Source organism: Herpailurus yagouaroundi, unplaced genomic scaffold, assembly GCF_014898765.1.
Source record: "Herpailurus yagouaroundi ecotype Mexico unplaced genomic scaffold, PumYag 29, whole genome shotgun sequence".
In the NCBI taxonomy this organism is placed as follows: Eukaryota; Metazoa; Chordata; class Mammalia; order Carnivora; family Felidae; genus Herpailurus; species Herpailurus yagouaroundi.
Genome location: NW_024412377.1, coordinates 65,465,714 through 65,487,123, shown reverse-complemented (window position 1 = coordinate 65,487,123; position 21,410 = coordinate 65,465,714). Strand labels below are relative to the sequence as shown.

Genomic DNA, 21,410 nt, shown 5'->3' with positions numbered 1-21,410 from the left:
CAGGACCTGGCTCAGATCCTGTGACATATAACCCTAACCCTAACCCTAACCCTAACCCTAACCCTAACCCCACAGTGACTTTTAGATCTTCTTTGGCCCTAGTCTGTCTTTATTTATTCACCATGTACCACACCAAACATATTCAGATGTACTCACTTCCTATATGAAATATATATTTTTGCTGTAAAAATCTTAAATACTTTTTTTGAGAATTTAATTACTTAGCTGCAGGTAACTTGTCTAATTTGTGATTGGCAATGCTTCCCCCTCCCCTCCCCTCCCCCCGCGTCCCCGCCTTAGGAGCACTAAGGTGCCACTTGGAATTTATTTTAAGGTAAGAAAAATCTAACTCCCAAATTGTTTTCAAATGTAATACCATTTTTTTGAACATTAAATATTGCCATAAAGGAAGTTGACATAATAATCTGTTGTGCCGTCATTTAACTAAACAATAAGTTTGATTAGGTATGGTTTAAAAACAATTTTGGAGGCAATAATTCTACATTTAGCACTCAAAGATTTTTGTGGGTCCCTGAAAAGCTCAGAGGCCCTAGGTAATTTGCAGAATGCCAGGTGCCCCTTCTTGCTTCTCAGGGCTTTTAAGCCCTCACTCAGTCACATCTTCCACACCTCCCTCTCTGCTTGATTCTTCCCAGCTGCATTTAAATGTACTGATTTCTGCCATCCTGATAAACCCTTCTAGCCTAACAAAACCTGGCCTAACAAAATCACACTAGGACCCACTGCAACTAACCTTTCTAACTGTCCTCTCCCTTCCTCACCAAAGGCTGACTTCAGAATTGTTTACACTATATCTACTTTGAGAGGGCCCCTTATCCTCTGGGCTTTCAGGGAAAAAACAGAACTCCCTACCTTGGCCTGTAAAGCCCAACCTCACAGTCCCTACCCTCAGCTTTACCTTCTCTCAGTTCTTCAGACACAAGCTTTCTCTTACCTTTGAGTCTCTGCCCTTACTGTGGTGCCCCACTTGGAGTACCCTCTTCCACCCACTTCCTTGCTTCTAAACTTGTATCTCTGTGGGCAATCTCCCCTGACATTTCCGAGTCAGTCCTTCTATTACATAGTACCTGGTGCTATTGCTCCAGGACGTTTGATTTGTAGTTATTCATAACCATTCATTTATCGTGTTTCCTCATGTTAGTTTGCTAGGGTTGCCATAAAAAGGACCATACACTGGGTGGTTTAAACAACAGAAATTTATTTTCTCACAGTTTTGGAGGCTAGAAGTCTAAGATCAAGATGGTGGCAGGCTTGGTGTCTTTTGAGTCCTCTCTCCTTGGCTTGCAGTTAATTGCCTTCTTACTGTATCGTCACATGGCCTTTCCTCTATGTGTGTGCAACCCTGGGGTTTCTTCTACTTACAAGGACACCAGCCTTATTTTAACTAAATTATCCTTTAAAGACTTTACCTCCAAATACTGTTCTGAGTCACTGAGGTTTGGGACCTCAACATGTGACTTTTGGGAGGACACAATTCAGCCCATAACAGACTGTGCCCTTCTCCCCAGTGTATCCCAAGCACTGAGCATGTTATCTGACATTAAGTAAGACACAAGAACACATTTTCTATTTAATTAACTGCCCCAGACTGTGTGACATTGGCCTGGTTCCTTCTGTTTTCTGTACCTTAGTTGCACCACCTGTAATATCAGGCTGGACAAACTGGTCGCTAAGGGGAGTCTGACTGTTGACCCAACATCCTTTAATTAATCTCTTCAGTGAAATCTTTCCCCGCCACCACTAGAGGGAGATGCTACTTCTAGTTTTTTTTTTCTCTGTAGGAATGTGCCTTTAACTCTCTTGCCCCAGGGATATTAAAAGTGGAGGAGCTGAGGCCAAGGACAACCTGCAGCCAAACTATCAGCGGGCATTCAAGCCTTGGGCTTGAATTTCAACTCTACCATTTCTTGGCCGGCTGAGGTATCTTTGGCAAGGTCCCCTTGAGAGCGTTCATTTTCTCTGCTGCTGAGTGAGCAATGGAAATGCCTCATCTGTGATGATACGTGGGGCAGGCTTCCAGATAGAGCTTCCAGTCTAGAAACCCCAGAAATGCAAATGCTCCACTTGCTCCCATCTCAGTAAACAAGCTCCTGTCTGCTGATGGGTGGTTGAGAATGTCAGCAAGTCTAAGGAGGAAGGCAGGTAAGCAGAATTTGGTCCTGCGCCCTGCCTCCTCCCCCATGAAGTAGGAATGTAGGATGCTTTGGGACATCCAGGGTAGATGCAAGAGAGGTCCTGGTCAATTGTAATTTTTGAAGGTCCAAATTTGTTAAAGTATGAAATGCCCAAGGAGGTGCAGAAAGGCAATTCAGAGACAAAAGCACTTATTTATTTATTTATTCATAACATTTATTTTAGAGTGTGTATGTGTGCACGTGTGTGTATGTGCTCTTGCACAAGCAGGAGAGGGGCAGAGAGAGGATCCCAGGGCTCGATATCATGAGATCATGACCTGAGCTGAAATCAAGGGTCGGATGCTTAACCAACTGAGCCACTCATGTGCCCCCAGAGACAAAAGCATTTAGAAAATTAGTTTCATAGTAAGTGTATGTTGTAAACATACATAAAAAGGCAACCAGTTTCCCTGGTCAGTCACATACAGGGACCCCTGACTGTTGTCTGCCCCCAGACAAGAACCGTACAGTCAGACCTCAAAGACAAACTTCTCCATGATGCTGCCACTCTTGGGGAAATAAAGTGGCTGTGTATATAACTGGGAGCAAGCTTGGTTATGAACCAAAACCAGAGTCAGAAAAAAAGCACAAAGGAGGGGATGAAAGGGAACTTCTATTGCTACAAGAAATCCACGCCAGGAGCTGCAAAAGAAGGCCTGAGCTCAAACAGCTTAAAAGGCCCTTCTTGGGCCTGATGGATTCAGTTTTGATTGACTGACTCCTCCTTAGCAATGCAACCATACCCTTTAGAAAAGTAGTTTACTTGCAAATAAGGCTGCTAAGAGACACCAGGCTTTGAAATAATTATATTTTATTTCCCCATGAAGTAGGAATGTAGGATGTTTGGGGGCATCCAGTGTGGATGCAAGAGAGGTCCTGGTCAATTCTAATTTTCGAAGCTCCAAATTTGTTAAAGTATGAAATGCCCAAGGAGGTGCAAAAAGGCAATTCAGAGACAAAATCACTTATTTATTTATTTATTTATTTATTTATTTATTTATAACATTTATTTTAGAGAGAGAGAGTGTGTGTGTGCACATGTGTGCATGTGCTCTTGCACAAGGAGGAGAGGGGCAGAGAGAGAGGTATAAAAAATACAACACCCATTTAAAGGGGAAAACTCCTTAAGATCGTAAAGGTTGAAAGTTTAGTCTGGTTTTTTGTGGGAAACAGCAATTTTCTTACATGATATCAACATAATGCCATAGGTTCAGAAATTTGTACCATTAAAGGTCAGGGATAAAGTTGTATTAGAACATCAGGAAAGACTCTAGTTTTAATTTATTTGATGATAAGAACAAACCGATCATTATCACTTATAGAAGGGTGCAAAGTCCTGTTTCTCCCATTTTGACTGAAATGTTCTGTGCGGCTTATCCTCTTAACGGAGGAGGGCAACGTGTCAGCTTTGCTTCTGCAGAATGAAAAAGATTACAGCATATTTTAAAAGTTCCAAATTAACAAATTAACACTTTTAACACACAAACCACACTGCAAGGTAATTGTGCTATTCATAAGCTAATTATAGAATTTATAAAAGACCTGAATTCATTCACAGGTTTGGTAATGGCACTCACGTTTAAAGTCGCGGGAGCAAAGCCTCTCAGGCCTTCTAGTAGGCCCAGCAAACGTCAAATGCAGAAATCTAAATGTGAGACCCACCCCCAACCCTCAGAGCCCTCCTGAGAAGAGCCTTGATGGCAAGCTTTGGACGTGGGGTAGAAACGGAGGTAGATTTTTTCCCCCATCTTCTTTTACTTCCTCAAGTTTATTGTTCTGTCAGATTTGTAAACACTATTAGGGGAAAAAAAGGTCTTCCTTCAGGATGTGAAATTTGAGCTGGCACCTCTCCAAATATCACTTTCCTTAGTGTAAAAGGGACATGATATTAGGACCGTCTTATGGAGGGGAGAGCAGGTGCGGATAGCTCTTCTCGGTTGTGCTGTTAGTATGAACCCTGCATAACCTATCTATTCCTGGAAGAGGGTTCCGGCTCAGGCTCACTTCCTTAAGTGACTTCTCATCTCTCTGGGCCTCAAAATCACCTCCCTGAAACGGGTTTCAGGGTTTCACTTTGCAATGGCACCTCCATCTTTCTCAGCCTGTCATAGACCAAAGCACAGAATGGTGGTAAAGGGTGGCTTTTCCTCTGGGAACTGGCTAGTTTCACACCTGCAACTGTGGCCCCGCCCCTAACTCGCGGTGCGGCTGAAGTTGTGCGGCCTTCTGGACCGTGGACTACAGTTCCCAGCATGCCCCGAGGGCCTCTCGGGCCAAGTCTCGCGTGATGTGACGAGACCTCGGAAGGCTTTACAGGAAGGCTGCCGGTCGCTGCCGGCCAGTGCTGTTTGGTTGGTGCCTGAGGCCTTCCGTGTCTCCACAGGCACGACGCTGCTCGCACCATGGCTTGGGTCCCGAGTGCACCACAGCGTCTCGTGAGACGGGGGTCCTCGGAGCCTCTTTAGTGCCGGAGCTCTGGCCGCAGGCAGCCCCGCGGCGGCGGAAGAACAGGTAACCAGACGGCCCAGGCCTGGCCCTCCTTGGGGCTGTGTCCTGCGGGCATACGGAGGGGCGTGCCTGTGGCCCCTCCACCGAGGCGCTGGCAGAGGGCCTCTCCGTGGCTCGCCCTTGTCCCCTGCCCAGGGTCAGAGCTCGGCCCCACAGCCCCTAGCTTCTCTTGCCCCGCCTTCTGGGAGGTTGTCTAGTGGGACGTCTGTCTGATGATCCCCCTGCATCCCCGCACCAGGCCTGGTCTCTGCTTCCTCAGACTGGGCTAGCCCGGGAACCCCACTCCTAGCCCTCACCCCATGCCTCTGCCTTGCCCTGCCCTCGGGGAACCTTCGGCTTGTGCCAGGCCGCGGCCTTAATCTCCTTTTTCTTAGACTCGCGGGGTAGGAGGGGGGTTGGGTCAGATCCTTTCAAATCCTTGTGGCTTTGTTCTGTATCCTGTGCAGGAGCAGCGTGAACCCTGCGGGGGAGTGCGAATGGGGAAAGGGAAGGGGAAGTGGAAGGGGCTGTATGTGGGTCGGAATGCTTCCTGGACCCGGAAGATGCTGAACTTTGGTTTCTGCGATGTTTTAAAAAAAATTTTTTTTTCAACGTTTATTTATTTTTGGGACAGAGAGAGACAGAGCATGAACGGGGGAGGAGCAGAGAGAGAGGGAGACACAGAATCGGAAACAGGCTCCAGGCTCTGAGCCATCAGCCCAGAGCTTGATGCGGGGCTCGAACTCAAGGACCGCGAGATCTGACCTGGCTGAAGTCGGACGCTTAACCGACTGCGCCACCCAGGCGCCCCGATCTGCGATGTTTTTTAATGAAGAACTAACTAGTTTGTCCTCTGAGCTTTCAGGATAGAGGGTCAGTGCAGCAAGTTGAAAAGCAAATAACTTGGCTTTTTGAGGGCTTAAAAAAAATTTTTTTTTAATGTTTATTTGAGAGAGAGAGAGAGAGAGAGAGACAGAGAGAGAGACAGAGAGAGAGACAGACAGACACAGAGCCTGAAGCAAGCGCCAGGCTCTGAGCTGTCAGCACAGAACCCCAGGAGGGCCTGGAACTCAAGAGCTGTGAGATCATGAACTGAGCTGAAGTCATATGCTTAACCAACTGAGCCACTCAGGTGCCCCCAAGGGCTTTGTTTTAATTCCCCTGTAAAATGGGGGTGAAACTATCAGCCTTGCAGATGGGCCACTTATCTGTGACAGTGGACAAATCACATATATACATCTCCTGAGTTTTAGTTTCCTTCTTTTAAAATTATAGGGGATAGAAAGTGCCCGCTTTGCAGAGTAGAAAATGCTTATGAATAGAATGTTAATGCTGGCAACAAAGAATGAGTTTAACCATTATGGTAAATAGCTCCTTGCTGTGGGTTAAGTTGTATGGACCCTGGGTCCTAACTTACTTAAAAATGAAATGTTTATAATCACTGTTGCGAGGTTGTGGGGAATACATGAATGTATAGGAAGGTGTTTGGCAGCCTCTGAAGGGCTCTACCAATGCTGGTTGTTTGTTATTCGTAGAACCTCTGAAATGGATGGACTCTTCCCAAGCAGCTTTGCTAATTCACAGCAGCTGGACAATGTTCCTCATTAATACCTGTCTGTCAGCATAATCGTCACATCATTTCACTCTGGTAAGGTGACCTTTTCACCACGTGTTAGTGTCTTTGTCATATCACAGGTGTTAAGATCAGCCATGAGTGTGGTGAGACCTTTGACTTTATCCTTTTTTTTTTTTTTTTAAGTCATCTTTGGCATGTTTGTATGTTTGTCACCCACCCATTGGCTCTTCAACCAAGGTTGAAGTGTGCTTCAACCTTGTGAACAAGCTGTAAAACTGTGTGCCTGTCAGAAGAACAGGATTGGAGCTATTCTTTCGTGTTCACTGTAAGAAAATGCCCTTTGTTATTTTTATTAGGTGGCAGGCACTCAGCTCCGAATTCTATATAGAAAAAGCACCTGGATCCCAGTCTTTCAATGGCTTCGAGACAACCAGAAGTGCCTGGTAAACTTAATTCTTTTTGATAAAGTTTTGTTTTGCCCTTAATGTTTTAAGCTAGATAGAAACCAATTTTTTTCTCAACCATATATTAATGGTTACTTTCTGCCTCCAGGCAAGTATGTAAACTTAATAGATTGGCATCATTTAAATATTATCTTGCTAACTACCCAGCCAGGGTACAAACCCAAACCCTCACTCCTAAGCGTACAGTCATTTCACTTAAGCATATACCAAATTTGTCACTTTCCTACAGATATCAAATAAGAATTCAGAATAAGTTGTGTAGTTCTAATAGTATGTACCAAAAATGACTGTACCTATCCCCCTTTTTTGAGGGGATGGGGGTGGGCAGAATGGAGGTCTGGGCAAAAAGGCACCAGCCTGATTTAAAGGCAGATTAAACTTGGGCAGTTGTGAAAACCCTCACAGCAACATCTAATGAGTCCTGGGCCTGTGTAGGGCAGTACCTTCTGGGTTACTAAAGTCATTGATCCCTCCTAGGACTGTTTTAGTGGGAAGGACCAGTGATTTTTAATCAGATCTGAATCCCTCAAATTTTGATTCTCAGTAGAGAGATACTGCCTGTCTTTCAAGGTTGCTGTGAAGATTAAATATAACATATGTGAAAATGTGAGTTAAAAAATTAGTGATGAATATACATGTACTGCTCAATTTTTTGGTCTCTATCTGTAGGAATATATTTCCTAATAAATTTTAGCTGACTTAGTATTATTTTTAGAAGGGCTGTTGGGATGGCTGCTAAGAGGGGTCTTTAAGATACTTTGAAATTGCTCCCAAATTAGGTGGATTATTAGGAGTCTCCCCCACGTCTCTCGATGTGGATCTGTCTCTGGTCTCTAACATCATCAGTTTGCATTATAGTTTGTCTTTCATCATTGTTGTGATCACATGAATTCCCTGTAACCATCTGGGCTATAGGGTTGCACTCATTAGGTTAAAGTTTGAGTGTGGGGAGGATGGAGTGTTGCACATAGAGTGTGAGCACTGGCTTAGATCTATGATGCAGTCCCCACCTTGCTACCTGGGTGTCACTTAAGTTCAATGCCTCAGTTTCCTGAGCTGGAAAATGGGAAGAATATCTGCTTAATGAGCATTAAGTAAGATGAGGGATGTAACTGCTCAGCAAGGAACGGTATTTGGTAATTATTATTTGCTTGTGTGTTTGTTTTAATTGAGTTAATTCACATGCCGTAAAATTCCCATTCAAAGTGAACAGTTTAGTGGTGATTCGTATATTCCCATGGTTGTGCAACCATCCCCACCATTTAATTCCCGAGCGTTTCACCACCCCAAAAAGAAAACCTTGTACCCATTAGCAATCACTTCTCCTCTGTTTCATCCCAGTCCCTGGCAACCATTGATTCTTTATTTCTGTGGATTTGTTAGTAATTATTATTAATGTTAATAATAATGGTAGCTGCTTGTTCCCCTTGCTGTTTAAATGAAGTGTCTTTGCTGGTTTGGGACTTCCTGCCATTGAAGTTGATGTCTTAGAGAGTTATGATATAATTTTAAGCAGGAAAATGTCATGCTGAAGGTAGGATCTGGACATCAGTTCTGCAGTGAAAGGATTAGCAAACAAACAAAATGAACTTTGCTCCCTGGTCTGGCAGAACTGAGAGTGCCCTTGAAGTAGGGTGCCTGTGTCACAGTGGGACATTCCTTCCGCCAGTGAGTTCAGTGGACAGGAATGGCAGGATCAGCCGGCAGTGCTTTATGAGAGTGGTTGTCAACAATTTCTGTGATGGAAATTGGCTCTGCTGTTTAAATCACACAGACTGCTCAAAACTAGAGGTGACTCTGGACAGGAAATGGTTTAATTATATCTTTTTAAAAAATATATACTTTAATGTTTTATTTATTTATTTATTTATTTACTTACTTACTTACTTACTTACTTACTTACTTTGCGGGGGCGGGAGGCGGGAGCCAGAGAGCAAGGGGGACAGAGGATCTGAAGTGGTTCTGCTCTGACAGCAGTGAGCCCGACGTGGGGCGCGAACTCATGAAACGTGAGATCATGACCTGAGCTGAAGTCAGATGCTTAACCAACTGAGTCACCCAGGTGCCCCTAATTATTTCTTATCATGACACTCTTGTTTTCTTTGGTAGAGTAGTTAAAGAAGGCAGAAGATTTGCAGTTGTGCCCCAGCTGGCTACTTTCTGTATGAGCTTTGCCAAATCACTTTACCTGTAGGCCTTAGTTTTGTTATCTATAAAATGGGAACAAGAACTGCATATCTTTAGTCCTACATGAGTTGAGAGCCTTGGCTTTGCCGTTGGGTGGCTTCTGTGGCATAAAGAACATAGCTTCGAAATCAGGCTTGGGTTTTGATTTGATTCCAAACTGTACTTTGAAGGTGTATGACCTTACTCAGGTAATTTTAAATTGAAGTTTGTTTTTCTGCTCCATAAAAATGGATTAGAGCTTCTGGATGGGTAAAGTGGAGAATTCAAAGCATCAGGCATAAAGGAAGGATTTAGTACTATTACCTTTCCTTGAATGGATTAGCTATTCCAGAACAAGCTATTGCTCTGTCCCAGAAGGAGAGTGTTTCAGAGCTTTCCTGCCTAAAGATTAATTTAAAGATACTAGTATGTTCAGCTGCTGAACTCATCCTGACAGGTGTCTCTGTTCTTAGCTCTAGAGCCTAGTGGGCCTCTAGGCAAGATGTCCCTGCCCATCGGGATGTACCGCCGGGCATTCAGCTATGATGATGCCCTCGAGGACCCTACACCCATGACTCCTCCTCCATCGGACATGGGCAGCATCCCCTGGAAGCCAGTGATTCCAGAGCGCAAGTATCAGCACCTCGCCAAGGTATCTGACTCCACTGACTGCTTCTGGCAAGCCCAACCTTTTCGTTTTCCTTCGTCTGCTCCAGAAGCCTTCAGTGGCTCTTGGCACCCTTTGAATTGGGTAGCCCCCAGTATGTTCTCAGTGCCTCAGCTGGAGTTGGTGGGCCTTCTTTTTTTTTTATGAATTCAAACTAGAATGGCTGTGTCTTCTCTTACCTGAGACTCTGCTGTGTCATCTCCTCGCCCCGTGATCCGACCATGCAAATTATTTAAGATTTCTTGCACTTGATGGGTATCTTATGCCTCTAAGTCTTTGCATCACACTGCTGGGATGTTTACAGTCCCTGTCCCGTTTACAGCCCCCGTCCTGTTCTCCCACCCCTCCTCCTACTTCAGCTGCACGGATACATCTTAGCTCAGACATCTCTTCTGGGAGGGTTTTCCTCCATCCTGCTGCCCTTTGAACTCTCTGCTGTGCCCCTGTCATAAACTTTACGTGATTTTTATCACCTTCCATGAGGTTCTTGAGGGCAGGGGCCATGTCCAGTTTTATACTCCCATCTGCAGTATTTAGCAGAGGACCTGGCGTGAAGTAGATTTCTAAAAAAAGTTTTCATTGAGTGATTAGGAGAAAAAATGGCTCTTTCCTGAACACCTGCTGTGCTTTTCCTCATGCGGTTCCTCCTGCCTCAGATGCCTCTTCCCATCGCTATCCTCCGTAAAGGCGCCTCCTTCCTAAGGCCCACCTGTCACACACACACACACACACACACACACACACACACACACACGCACGCACATAACCCCACACACACCTCGTTGCACCTTGATCTGCTCTCCAGCCCTTTTGTGTAGTTTGGCTTCATAGGTTCTCACATGCTTGTTATAGACCTGTTTCCTGACTGCAGGGGCTGCGTCTCCCTCGCTTCTGACTCTCCAGCCATCAAGAACCCAAGAAAGGTAGTACTGTTGCCCAAATAAACTAGGCCTGCCAAGTTCACATGAGGCCATTTAACCTGCAGCTAGTTTCACTGAACTTTGAGCTGTGTGACAGCTCAGGGCCTGGCAGGAAGTGCACAGTACGCATCTGCTTAAGCAGACCTGGGTGAGAATCCCGTAAAGGTCTATGTACTAGCAATGACCTTGGGAACACAGCTTCATCCCCGAGTCACAGTGTCTTCATCTGAGAAATGAGAATACTTTATGTCATGGAGGTGTTGTGGGGGATCAAATCAAAGATTAAGAGGCTTGACACGTTAGGTGTGTATCTGCTCCTGTGACTCCTGGCTTAACTTTCACTGGGTAGAACTGTATTTGATCGTTCCTTTCCGATGAGGCCCCCAGCCCACCCCCTCCCACAGGAAGCTCTCAAAATAGGGAGCTCCGGTCTACAAAAGCATCCCCTACAGCTCTGAGGGGAACTCCCTGGATCAGTTATCTACTGAAATCTGACCCAGTCATTTGTGAAGGAGAAAACATTTAGTCTAGAAAGCACAAGAGCACCAGGGGGAAAGGGCCTGGCAGCCTGGCCTCAAGGCCAGAGCAGCACACTTGGGGGACAAGGGCAGAAAATGGGTCTGGCTTCTGATGGTGCTTTGAAGGGCCACACCCTTTCCGTCCTAAAGGCTGCTGCTTACTCCACTGGGCAAGGGATGGGCTCCCAGTTTTGTATCCTGCCCCAGCTGGAAAAGTTGACAGTTTGGAACAACTGTTCTCTCAAAAGAAAGCTTGATTTGACTCATTACATGCATTCTCTCATTTTTCCTGACTCCCCGTGTCCAAATAGTCAACCACGCTCCAAGTGAGGAAGTAGAGGTCCCTTTTAGTCAAATAGGGTTATAGCTAAAAGCTAGAAATCCCATTTTGTAACAGGGATGCAGCATTTCAGTACTTTCTTCTGCTCTCCTCCTTTTGGACCATCTTTCTCCTCAATTCTTTTGGAGAAGCAGAGAACAAAGAATAAACCCAGTTCTCTTCTTCCTGGTAGTCCTGAGCATGGTGTCTAGATTACAGAAGGTGGCATGTCTCAGCTTTCTCATGTTAAAGGTTAGGAGCTAGCTATTTATTTATTTATTTATTTATTTATTTATTTATTTATTTTATTGTCAAGTTAGCTAACATACAGCATATACAGTGTACTCTTGGCTTTGGGAGTAGATTCCCATGATTCATCGCTTACATACAGCACTCAGTGCTCATTCCAACAAGTGCCCTCCTCAGTGCCCATCACCCATTTTCCCCAGCTCCCCCGTCCCCATTTTTGATTTGTTTTAAAGACCGTTACTTGAACCTTTAGAGCAGTAGGCATCAAACTGTGGTCCTGGGCGCTTGCGGCATTAACATCACCTGGGAATTTGTTAGAAACATGATTTTTTTTTTAAATGCTTATTTACTTTTTGAGAGAGAGACCCACACAGACAGACAGAGACAGAGTGCAAGCAGGAGACAGGCAGAGAGAAAGAGAGGGAGACCCAGAATCCGAAGCAGGCTCTAGGCTCTCAGCTGTCAGCACTCGTGTAGGGCTCGAACTCATGAACCGTGAGATCATGACCTGAGCTGAAATCAAGACTTGGATGTTTAACCCGACTGAGCCACCCAGGCGCTCCAGAAACATGAATTCTTGAGAGCCCCCCCATGCCTCTCCCCGAACTCGTTGAATCAGCTCTGGGGTGGGCCCAGCAATCTTTATTTAACAAGTCCTCCATGGGATTTTGATGCTCAGCAAAGTTTGAGAACCACCTAGCAAATGTAGTGATTAAACAAAAGCCAGCATAGTGACTGGGACATGGTCAGGGCTTAGTAATGTTTCTCCTGCATTCTTAGGGACACAATCGTATAGTATATTATACAGAGGCTGGGAAGGTAGAAGACCTCAAATCTTCAAATTCTGGCTTTCTCACTTTTATTTATTTTTTTAAAAGTTTATTTATTGAGAGAAAGCATGAGCATGCACAAGCAGGGGAGGGGCAGAGAGGGAGGGAGAGAGAGAATCCCGGTGGGCTCTGCGCGGTCAGTGCAAAGCCCGATGCAGGGCTTGAACTCAGGAACCGTGAGATTGTGACCTGAGCCAAAGTCAAGAGATGCTTAACTGACTGAGCCACCCAGGCGCCCCCAGCTTTCCCACTTTTATAAATTCAGACTATTCATATAATGTCTTTTGTGTGTTTTCACTGTGGATAATACATACGTAATTGGGTGGAGATAACCAACCCCTTTTCAGATATTTCCTTACCTGTCAGGTGAAAGGTATTTGGGTAACTTCTTCCCCAAAGGAGTAAGTTTAGGTGTGTGACTCCCCTGCCCTGCTCAAGCTCCTCCTTACCTTTCTTGAACAGGCGGAGGAAGGGGAGGCCAGTGTCTCCTCCCCTGCCATGACCATGTCATCGGCCACTGACAGTGTGGACAAGGCCCCTGTGGTGAAGGCTAAAGCTACTCATGTCATCATGAATTCTCTGATCACAAGTAAGCACTTTTCATCCTCAGAATAGAATGAAGTAGGGGCGGGGAGAGTTTGGGCTTCCTACAAGCTAGCTGTGGGGGATACTGCAAACTCCCATGCCTTAGCATGGCATGTCCTGACCGTGCCTGGCCCTTGTCAGCTTGGCTGCTGAGGCGTCGGTACTGACGATCATTTAAATGGAAGGTTTGCCAAATATTGAGCATCTCAGTTGATTTGGGTGCATCCCTGCTGATCTGCTGATGCAATCTGATTTTCCCATATCCATTAGTGTGGCGTCAGGCCAGTTAGTTAACTCTCGAGACTGTTTCCCTCTCTGTGAAATGAGGCAGCTTGTTGGTGGGCTGAGGGGAGGTGTAGCTGGCCCCAGTGCTCAGTGGCTGGGAGCTGCTGCTGCTGTGGCTGTCTCAGGCCGTCCTGGAGATGGTGACACGCTGAGGCATCTCCCACCTGCCCTGCGCTACTACTACTTCTTGTTTTTAATTGAGAGGCTCAAAGTTGTTTCTCTTCCTGGACCTGAGGCAAGTTTGGTGCCTCAGACATCTTTATCGTCTTAGGAATGTGTGGTTTGTGGGTCTAATGAGACCAGAAATGAGAGCTAGCTTTTTTTTTTTTTTCTTCTTTCCCTTTTAAAACCTTGTAACAAATTAACTAAACTTTTGGTTCTGAGGGCCCTTCTAGTTGCTGTGGGAAGTTAATTAACATCTCTTAGATCCACAGCTCTGCTGGTCAGCAGCAGCTCTGCCGAGCACACAGAGCTCCTTGGTTGGCTCCGCTTTGAAGTTGGAAGTTTTTGTTTATCTGCTCCAGGAGGGCATCCACTTGTCTCGGGCAGTTCTTGGAGAATTCACCTAAGAACCCAAAGTCCAAACTCCTCCTTGGACTTTTTTTTTTTATTCCTACATAAAGGCACTGTTTGAATCAGCAACTACCACTTGTATTTTGCCAGCTTGAGAAGGTATTGTGGCAGGCGTTAGAAAAGCTTAGGCATTGTCTTAGCACAGTATTAACTTCTTTATTGATGATCCCATTTCTCACCAGTGCAGAATGTTGTTAACAGCCCAGTGTGCTCCTGTCACTCAGATACTTGTTTGGTTTAGTCACTTCCACTTTTGAGCAAGTTTTTATGTAATCACAGGTATAGACATACCATTCTGTTTTGCCCAACTAATAATGCCATGAACTTTGCTGTTGTTCTAGTCTTAAATTTAAAAAAAGCAACAAAAAACCCTCTGCATTTAAAATCCTGGTGTTAGTGAACTGTAATTCATTAAATCCTTTCCTGCTTTTAAAATTTTCAGGTGGCCACCTGGCAAAATTGGAAAACATTTTTATGCATTTGTTTTCCTTTTGCTTCTATTTCTGATGATAATAAAATAGTTCCTTAGAAGGGGAATGGCTAACTCATAAAGGACATCTGGTGTCTAGGCTTTTGGTCCCCAGCTGCCACATTCCTGTATGAAGGGGTGTGTTTTGTAGTGTGTGTACAGATGAAGCAAAAATGCAGCTGTCAGTCATACCGCAGATTAACTGACTTACTGATGAGATAAACGGGTCAGACTGACCTAACACTGAGTCTGCCTGTGTCTTCTGCCGGGTACCGTGATGGCTGATCTCACACTTGAGACACGTGGGATCAGCAGACCTTGGCTAGGTCAAAGCATGTTCTCTGTGGTTTGGATCTACTTGGGACCTTGCTGCCACCCGGCCTAAATGCAGCCCGTTTCTCTTTGGTAGAGGTCTCTGTGGGAGTAACGAGGGTGGGGAGTCTGGGGAAGCTCCACGCTTGGAGAACTTGCACCACTTCTGAATGTCAGCTGCCTTCTCCATGTTGCATTTCTAAACACAAAAAAAACCGTCAGCGCACAAATAAAGGAAGGTAAGGAGTGTTTCCCTGCAGGTGATCCGGCCGTCCCTTTAGGAGTAACCTATTTTAGTTTGCTGTGAGGGAAGGCTTCCTTCTGGTTAGAGAACTTTTGTATGAGGTTCAGCATTGCTGCCGTGATGCCCGTCTGGGGGACCCCTCCTCCTCAGATGGTCAGTGTGGTCTCTTGCTTCTGGGGAGAACAGCGGACATCTGTGTAGATCTCCCCCAGTTTGTGGTGGGCGAGGGGGATGGGCATGACCATCATCTCCTCTGTTCCCAGAACAGACCCAGGAGAGCATTCAGCGTTTTGAGCAACAGGCAGGGCTGAGAGATGCTGGCTACACACCCCACAAGGGCCTTACCACCGAGGAGACCAAGTACCTGCGAGTGGCAGAAGCACTCCACGTAAGCTCGTCTCTTAGGAACGTTAAGAAAGCCCTCCTCACTCATAGCTCGAGATGTGGCTGTGTGGCTTACAAGTTACCAGCGCAGCCAGCCGGGGGTTGTGGAGAGCAGTGGACAGAATTGGGTGAGCGTTTCAGAACTGGTTTAGTCCCACCCGTGGTGGCACTTTCTGGTTGAGAGCTCCAGAACTCTCAGCCTCTGGTTTCTGCTTATCCATCTGTAAAGTGGGGGTATCTGCCTTGTTGCCTTCTGGTCAGGGGGATCAGATGAGACTCTGAGCTTACACACATGATGTGTGTGAGCACGTTATGAACAATGGAGCGGGTACTTTGTGTACCAGAGTGACACTTTGAGGGAGAGAAGAGAATCGGACAGTCTCAACAGTTTAGCGGGAAAGGAACGTTATGCTCTATGTTTAATTTATTTTTAAAATTTTATTTATTTTGAGAGAGACAGTATGAGCGAGAGGCAGAGAGAAAGAATCCCAATTAGGCTCTGCACTGTCAGCACGGAGCCCGATGTGGGGCTCAAACCCACAAACTGAAATCATGACCTGAGCTGAAATCAAGAGTCAGACACTTAACCGACTGAGTCATCCAGGCTCCCCTAGTTTTTAAAATAGTAAAATCACAGGTAGAATTGAAATGTTTTTGCCCTTTCATTTCTAAAATTGTAATGAATGAAGAATAATTTTTGATGAGGTTAATGACTAATTGTATGAATGACATAGTTTCAAGGGATTTTCTGCCGGGGACTACTAGGTGGCACTTAATAGTGCTTTGTGATCTATGAAGCACTTGGATTCACTTAGTCTTTGTATTAATCCTTGGAGGTAGATACTGTTCTCTATATTTTATAAATGAAGAGACTGAGGCCCAAGGTCATATATGTAACCAGTCACAGTACTAGAACTCAAAATCTCCTGATTCCCTATTTCCCGGTGTTTTCCCCCCCATATTCCAAAGTTGTCTGGGAATCTGGTTCCTTAAGGGGTCATAAGAGGATCATGATGCACAGTATATGGTACTGGTGGCTTGTGGGTAAGGATATAGGACATTGTGGACTGTTTGCGTTTTGCAGTGAGCATCCCAGATGATTCTTTGCACCCTGAGTTTAGAAACCACTGCTGTAGGGCGTCAGGGTTGGGTTGGTGGCTCATTTAATCTCTCAGACAAGGCAGATAATTCTGGAGAGGGGCACTGTCCGTCTTTGAGAACTTTCCAGGATAGGGGTCAGTCAGAATTCCAGTTGAGCATTTTTTCCAGTTGGCTGGCCCATTTTCTGCATCTTGGCCACAGGAGTAGAACGTGAGGATGGCTGAAATGCCAGCTTACATAAATTGACATGTTGAGTGTGGGAGAACATTTAGACATGCTCATTTGTTTGGAATGTAGCTTGGGCTTGCTAGATAATGGCGCACAGAGACCGTGGTGGCGGAGCGGGCCTTGATCTAGAAGAACTGAAAAGTAGACTTGTCTCTCCCCTCCGAGACGGCTAGTCTGCATGTTAGGAACCCAGAGTGACTTTCCCCAGTGAAGGGAAAGGGGCAGGCTCCACATAAAAGCATTTAGCTGGAGAGGAGTAGCATGCCTGAGTCTTGGCTTTGAGACACCAGGAATGGCAGGGCTTGTACCCGGTAGGAGAAGCAGCATGAGTGTTCAAGGGCCTTAAAAGGCCGAAAAGGCCTATAGCTTGTGTTCTGGTTTTTCACTTGCTGGCAAGTGGGAAAATTATTTCTCTGAAAGCAAAAGCTCTATTGTGGTATTTAATACAGAACTATTTGAGATATGTTGTAGAATGAATACATTCTCCTAAAGATGGAATTCTGTCTAGTACGGCAAAATCAAATATCTGTTCTATAATCAAAATTATTCTACGTATTAATGTTTTTCCTTTTGCCTGAGGTTAAAGTGTGAACCAAGTTATTTATACCCAAACTAGCTGTTTTGTATTTGCTGTCATTTAAAAAAAGTCCCTTCTCACCCATCTGAACAGAAATTAAAGCTACAGAGTGGAGAGATAACAAGAGAAGAGAAGCAGCCGGCCTCAGCCCAGTCCACCCCCAGCAGCACCCCGCACTCCTCCCCTAAGCAGAAGTCCAGGTGAGCCCTTGCTGGGAGCCTTTCGTGCTGCATCGTGCTTCCAGGAAGCTAGTGCTGCATGTGAAATTGGAGCTTAAGCCTGTGGTTTCAGAGGGAGCCGGGGGAGCTGACAGTTCTAGTCTTTTGGCAGGAGGCGCTTCTAGAGGTGTCAGAAGGAGATATAAGGATATGCTTTATTCTTTCTCTTCCAGAGGCTGGTTCACTTCTGGTTCTTCCACAGCCTTACCTGGCCCAAATCCTGGCCCCATGGATTCTGCAAGTGGGGACAAGGACAGAAACTTGGCAGATAAATGGAGCCTCTTTGGACCAAGATCCCTCCAGAAGTCTGATTCAGGTAAGGCAGCTCCTTCAAAAAAAAACAAAAACCAAAAACAAACAAAAAAAAACCATGTGGATGGCATTTTACCATGTATTTTGGGAGCTGCTACTAATTTTGAAATAATTTACTTTTTGGTTTACTTCCATAGGAGGTTTTGCCACCCAGGCTTACAGAGGAGCCCAGAAACCTTCTCCGATGGAACTGATCCGTGCCCAGGCCACCCGCATGGCTGAAGATCCAGCAACCTTCAAGCCACCCAAGATGGACATCCCAGTGGTGGAAGGGAAGAAACAACCGCCACGGACCCACAATCTCAAACCCCGTGACTTAAATGTGCTCACACCCACTGGCTTCTAGAGCTCTTTGTATTCCAGGGACTCTGGATAGAGGATATCTTGTATCCAATTCTCTTTTTACCTTGGCTTTGACATAGGAAAGGTTTCTTTTTTTTTTTTTTTTTTTAACCTCTTAAACCGAGGCTAGAGCTGGAGATATAATTGGGTTTTGAGGAATGTTAGTGCAAAGCTTATCCTTGTGTGGAAGAAGCCATTTTGTATGGTTTAAAGTTAAATCCCAGCAGTGATGTATGGGGGACCTCATTACCCATTTTTGTATCATTTACCTTAGACAAGAACTTTGATCACTGCTTACTAGGTAAATAATGTTTGTGTTGGTCCAGAACTGAGGCTTCTTGATGTCTTTACCACTATCAACACGTGTGCATGGAGAAACCATGAAATAGATGTATTCACGAGCTAGTTTAGACTTTGGCCCTCTTGACTAGTGTACTTCTGTGTGTTCCAGCCTTGTCCGTGGGGTACCTGAGATCTATTTGAGCCAGACTCGGCAGGGACCCCTCTCCCTATGCTGAAACCGGAGCGTCCTTGCCTTTCGGTAGGCCTTACGGATCATGTCATCTTGCAGCCACTCATCGCCGGAGTGCCTCTTTGGCCAGTGCTGTTGGAGGGATGCTTCTCTTATGTGTCACAGAGCAAACACTAGTCTTGCATATCCTTTTTTGCGCTTTGAAAATGAGAGTAACTCACAATTCGGTTGAAAACTTCCTAAGGGAGGAAATTTAGTGTACTGGTTTGGTATAGATAAATGGATGTTAAACTTTTCTGGTATGGAAGGTGGTACCTACATTTAGATTATAGTCATTGAGGTTCATGTGAAACCAGTGTCACCCTATTTTGAATTTTTTTTTTCCATTTTGATTTTCTTGTTCAGGCGAAGCATAAAACTTTTTTTTTTTTTTTTCTGAGAGGTAGAAGAATTTAAAAATTTTCTATATGAAATCATTGTCCCCCACAAAGAGCTGCATACTTTTATAAATATGTAAGTTACTGAAGAACATTTATTTTTCCTCTCACCATGTATATGTTCAGTCATTGTTCTAAACACAGTCTCAAATTCCCACTGTTTTATTTTGGATAGTGTCCTGTCTACATAAGGACCTGGGCTGACCTTTCCATAGAGAAGCCCTGGAGTCTAAAATGATCAGAATAATTAATTTATTTGTGTCTTCTGTTCTGTATGCTTGTATTTCTTATTTGTTTTGACAATAAAAATCCTTAGTGCTTTCTCAAACGTGGATAGCTTTTTTTTGTTTGTTTTTTTTTTGGGTTTTTTTGGTCCTTTTGAGAGTTGTTATTACATTCTGCCTACTCGCAGTCATAGAACCTAAGCATGGTAAACTTGGTATTTTGAAAAACCAGTGCCTTTTTATTGTATCCTTTTAACATCAAATTATTTTTAACACATTCAATCCTTTTGTTTCTGCCTCCCCCTCCCCCCCCAATACATTAGATCTTAACAGACTGGCCACAAAGTCAAATTCATAGGCAACATAACAGCTCTAAAATAGGATGTTTGTGTTCCATCAGGGAGAAATGAGTAGATCTTTCTCTTTCGAAACAGGTTATCAGTACCTTGAATGACATACGTTGATGTCCAGAATTTGTTCAGCAGAGGGATTCTTTTTTCACATATTGAGTGGAAATGGTAAACACATAGTGCATATAGTATTACCTGTTTCAAAAAAGGTATAAATAATTTATTAAAAAATATATACACCTTGTATATTTAAGCCATATTTGAGAACAGGCTAGGATAGAATATCAAAAAAAGATATTTACTAAAGAGTTAGAAAGTCATTATAACCTACAGATAAATAGATAGGTTTGGTCCTCTAAGATTTTTAACTACTTCAGATACTTTTAGAACTTCCAAGTAGTTGGAGATAGAGTTCGGGAGGTATTCTTGGTGTTCAGTGCTTAGAAGGACCTCAGGGGCTGCTCCAGTTCTTTGGAGGAGGCTCTGCATCGGGGTTCAAGTCGGCGGCATAGAAGAGCAGGAGCTTCAACAAGTGCACCTTGTCTTGGAGCTGCGGCACGAGCGGCTCCCCCAGCATCTGGACCAGGCGGCTGCGGAAGGCCTCGATCTGCTTCTCCACGTCCACCACCGTGATGTCATCCCCCTGCTGGGGCTTGGGCTTAATCCTTTTGATGATTAAGTCTTTTCGATCAATCACTGAACTCCGTAAGTGCTCTGCAAGAGGGAAAAAGTCCACTGAACTGTTCTGAACTGCTTTTAACTCCCCTTTATGGTTTAAGATGAAGTGCAATTTTAGCAGGTAGGGTCTGGGCAGAGACTGGTTACTGGGGTACGACTCAAAGGCTATTTGAGGAACTGTGGTAACTCCATTTTTTTTAAAGTTGCTTATTTTTAATTATTTATTTTTGAAAGAGAGAGAGAGCGTGAGTGATGGAGGGGCAGAGAGTGAGAGAGACACAGAATCCGAAGAAAACTTCAGGCTCTGAGCTGTCAGCACAGAGCCCGATGCGGGGCTTGAACCCGTGGGGCTGGAACCCATGGACCATGAGATCATGACCTGAGTTGAAGTCAGATGCTTCATCGACTGAGCCATTCAGGCACCCCTTTTTAAGTCTGAGAGAGAGCGAGCCAGTACGGGGAGGGGCGCAGAGAGAATCTTAAGCAGGCTCCACATTCAGCACAGATCCTGATATGGGGTCTCGATCCCACAACCCTGTGGATCATGACCTGAGCCAAAACCAAGAGACGGATGCTCAACCGACTGTACCACCCAGGCGCCCCTACATGAAGAATTATGATGGTGCAACTTACTCTCAACTCAAGTATTTAGGTGGATCAACAGATAAACCAAATGTGGCAAAATGTTAATAGCTACTAAATCAACATAAAAGGTAAATGGGTGTTCATTGAACCTCTCTTTCAACCCTTCTGTAGGTCCAAAAATAAAAACATTAGGGAAAAGTAAAAGAGGTTATAAAGGTGGGTGATCCCAATGCACAGATCAGCCCCAATAGGATTCTGGAAGCCCCTGGAGCTCAGGCAAAGCAGCACAGGTCAGGCTAAGGCAAATGGATCGAAGAGAGCTCCGAGGACTTGCGGACTCCCAGATGCACCAGTGTGCACTAACTAGAGCATCATTTTCTCGATCTCATTTGTGAAAAGGGGATAATGGCACCTCTGCCAGCAGGGTTCTTAGGACCGAACTACCTTGTACCCAGAAGTTTGGGAAACACAGAATAAACTTATTTTTAAGCAACGTTTACGTTAGGTTACGTTTTCAAATAATATGCTCGATATGTTTCTCCTGAACCTTTAGATAACTTTCCAGGTAAAGTCCCTCTAAACTTACGGCACTAGGCCTAACTGTAATATGAAAAGAAAGTACAACAAATACAACAAATGGAGT

General features: G+C 44.8%; 2 protein-coding genes across 4 annotated transcripts in view; one reads left to right on the top strand and one right to left on the bottom strand.

The window, feature by feature from the left end:
* Positions 1-4,505: 4,505 nt before the first annotated feature.
* On the top strand, positions 4,506-19,258 carry KIAA1191 (KIAA1191 ortholog). Of its 3 annotated transcripts, XM_040445791.1 has the most exons (9): positions 4,506-4,706; positions 6,218-6,330; positions 6,615-6,701; positions 9,362-9,540; positions 12,854-12,980; positions 15,123-15,247; positions 17,243-17,349; positions 17,541-17,683; positions 17,817-18,025. In XM_040445791.1, the coding sequence occupies exons 3-9, from the start codon at positions 6,674-6,676 to the stop codon at positions 18,023-18,025; spliced, it is 918 nt and encodes a 305-aa protein (XP_040301725.1). In that variant the 5' UTR covers positions 4,506-4,706; positions 6,218-6,330; positions 6,615-6,673. The 3 variants fall into 3 exon arrangements, with proteins under 3 accessions (XP_040301725.1, XP_040301737.1, XP_040301731.1); XM_040445803.1 differs by lacking the exon at positions 6,615-6,701; XM_040445797.1 differs by lacking the exons at positions 4,506-4,706; positions 6,218-6,330 and having other exon boundaries at positions 6,674-6,701; positions 17,817-19,258.
* The window catches only part of SIMC1 (SUMO interacting motifs containing 1), a gene marked incomplete at its 5' end in the record, with an annotated part of 82,387 nt that continues 80,077 nt past the window's right edge, over positions 19,101-21,410 (bottom strand). Inside the window, one exon of the mRNA XM_040492890.1 lies at positions 19,101-20,218. Within this exon, the coding sequence (XP_040348824.1) occupies positions 19,956-20,218 (263 nt within the window). The remainder of the gene's footprint in view (positions 20,219-21,410) is intronic.

Coding starts and splice junctions, on each gene's coding strand:
- KIAA1191 (XM_040445797.1), top strand. CDS start 6,674: ATGGCTTCGAGACAACCAGAAGTGCCTG. Junction 15,248..17,242: donor GAGTGGCAGAAGCACTCCAC/GTAAGCTCGTCT, acceptor CCATCTGAACAG/AAATTAAAGCTACAGAGTGG. Junction 17,350..17,540: donor TCCCCTAAGCAGAAGTCCAG/GTGAGCCCTTGC, acceptor TTTCTCTTCCAG/AGGCTGGTTCACTTCTGGTT.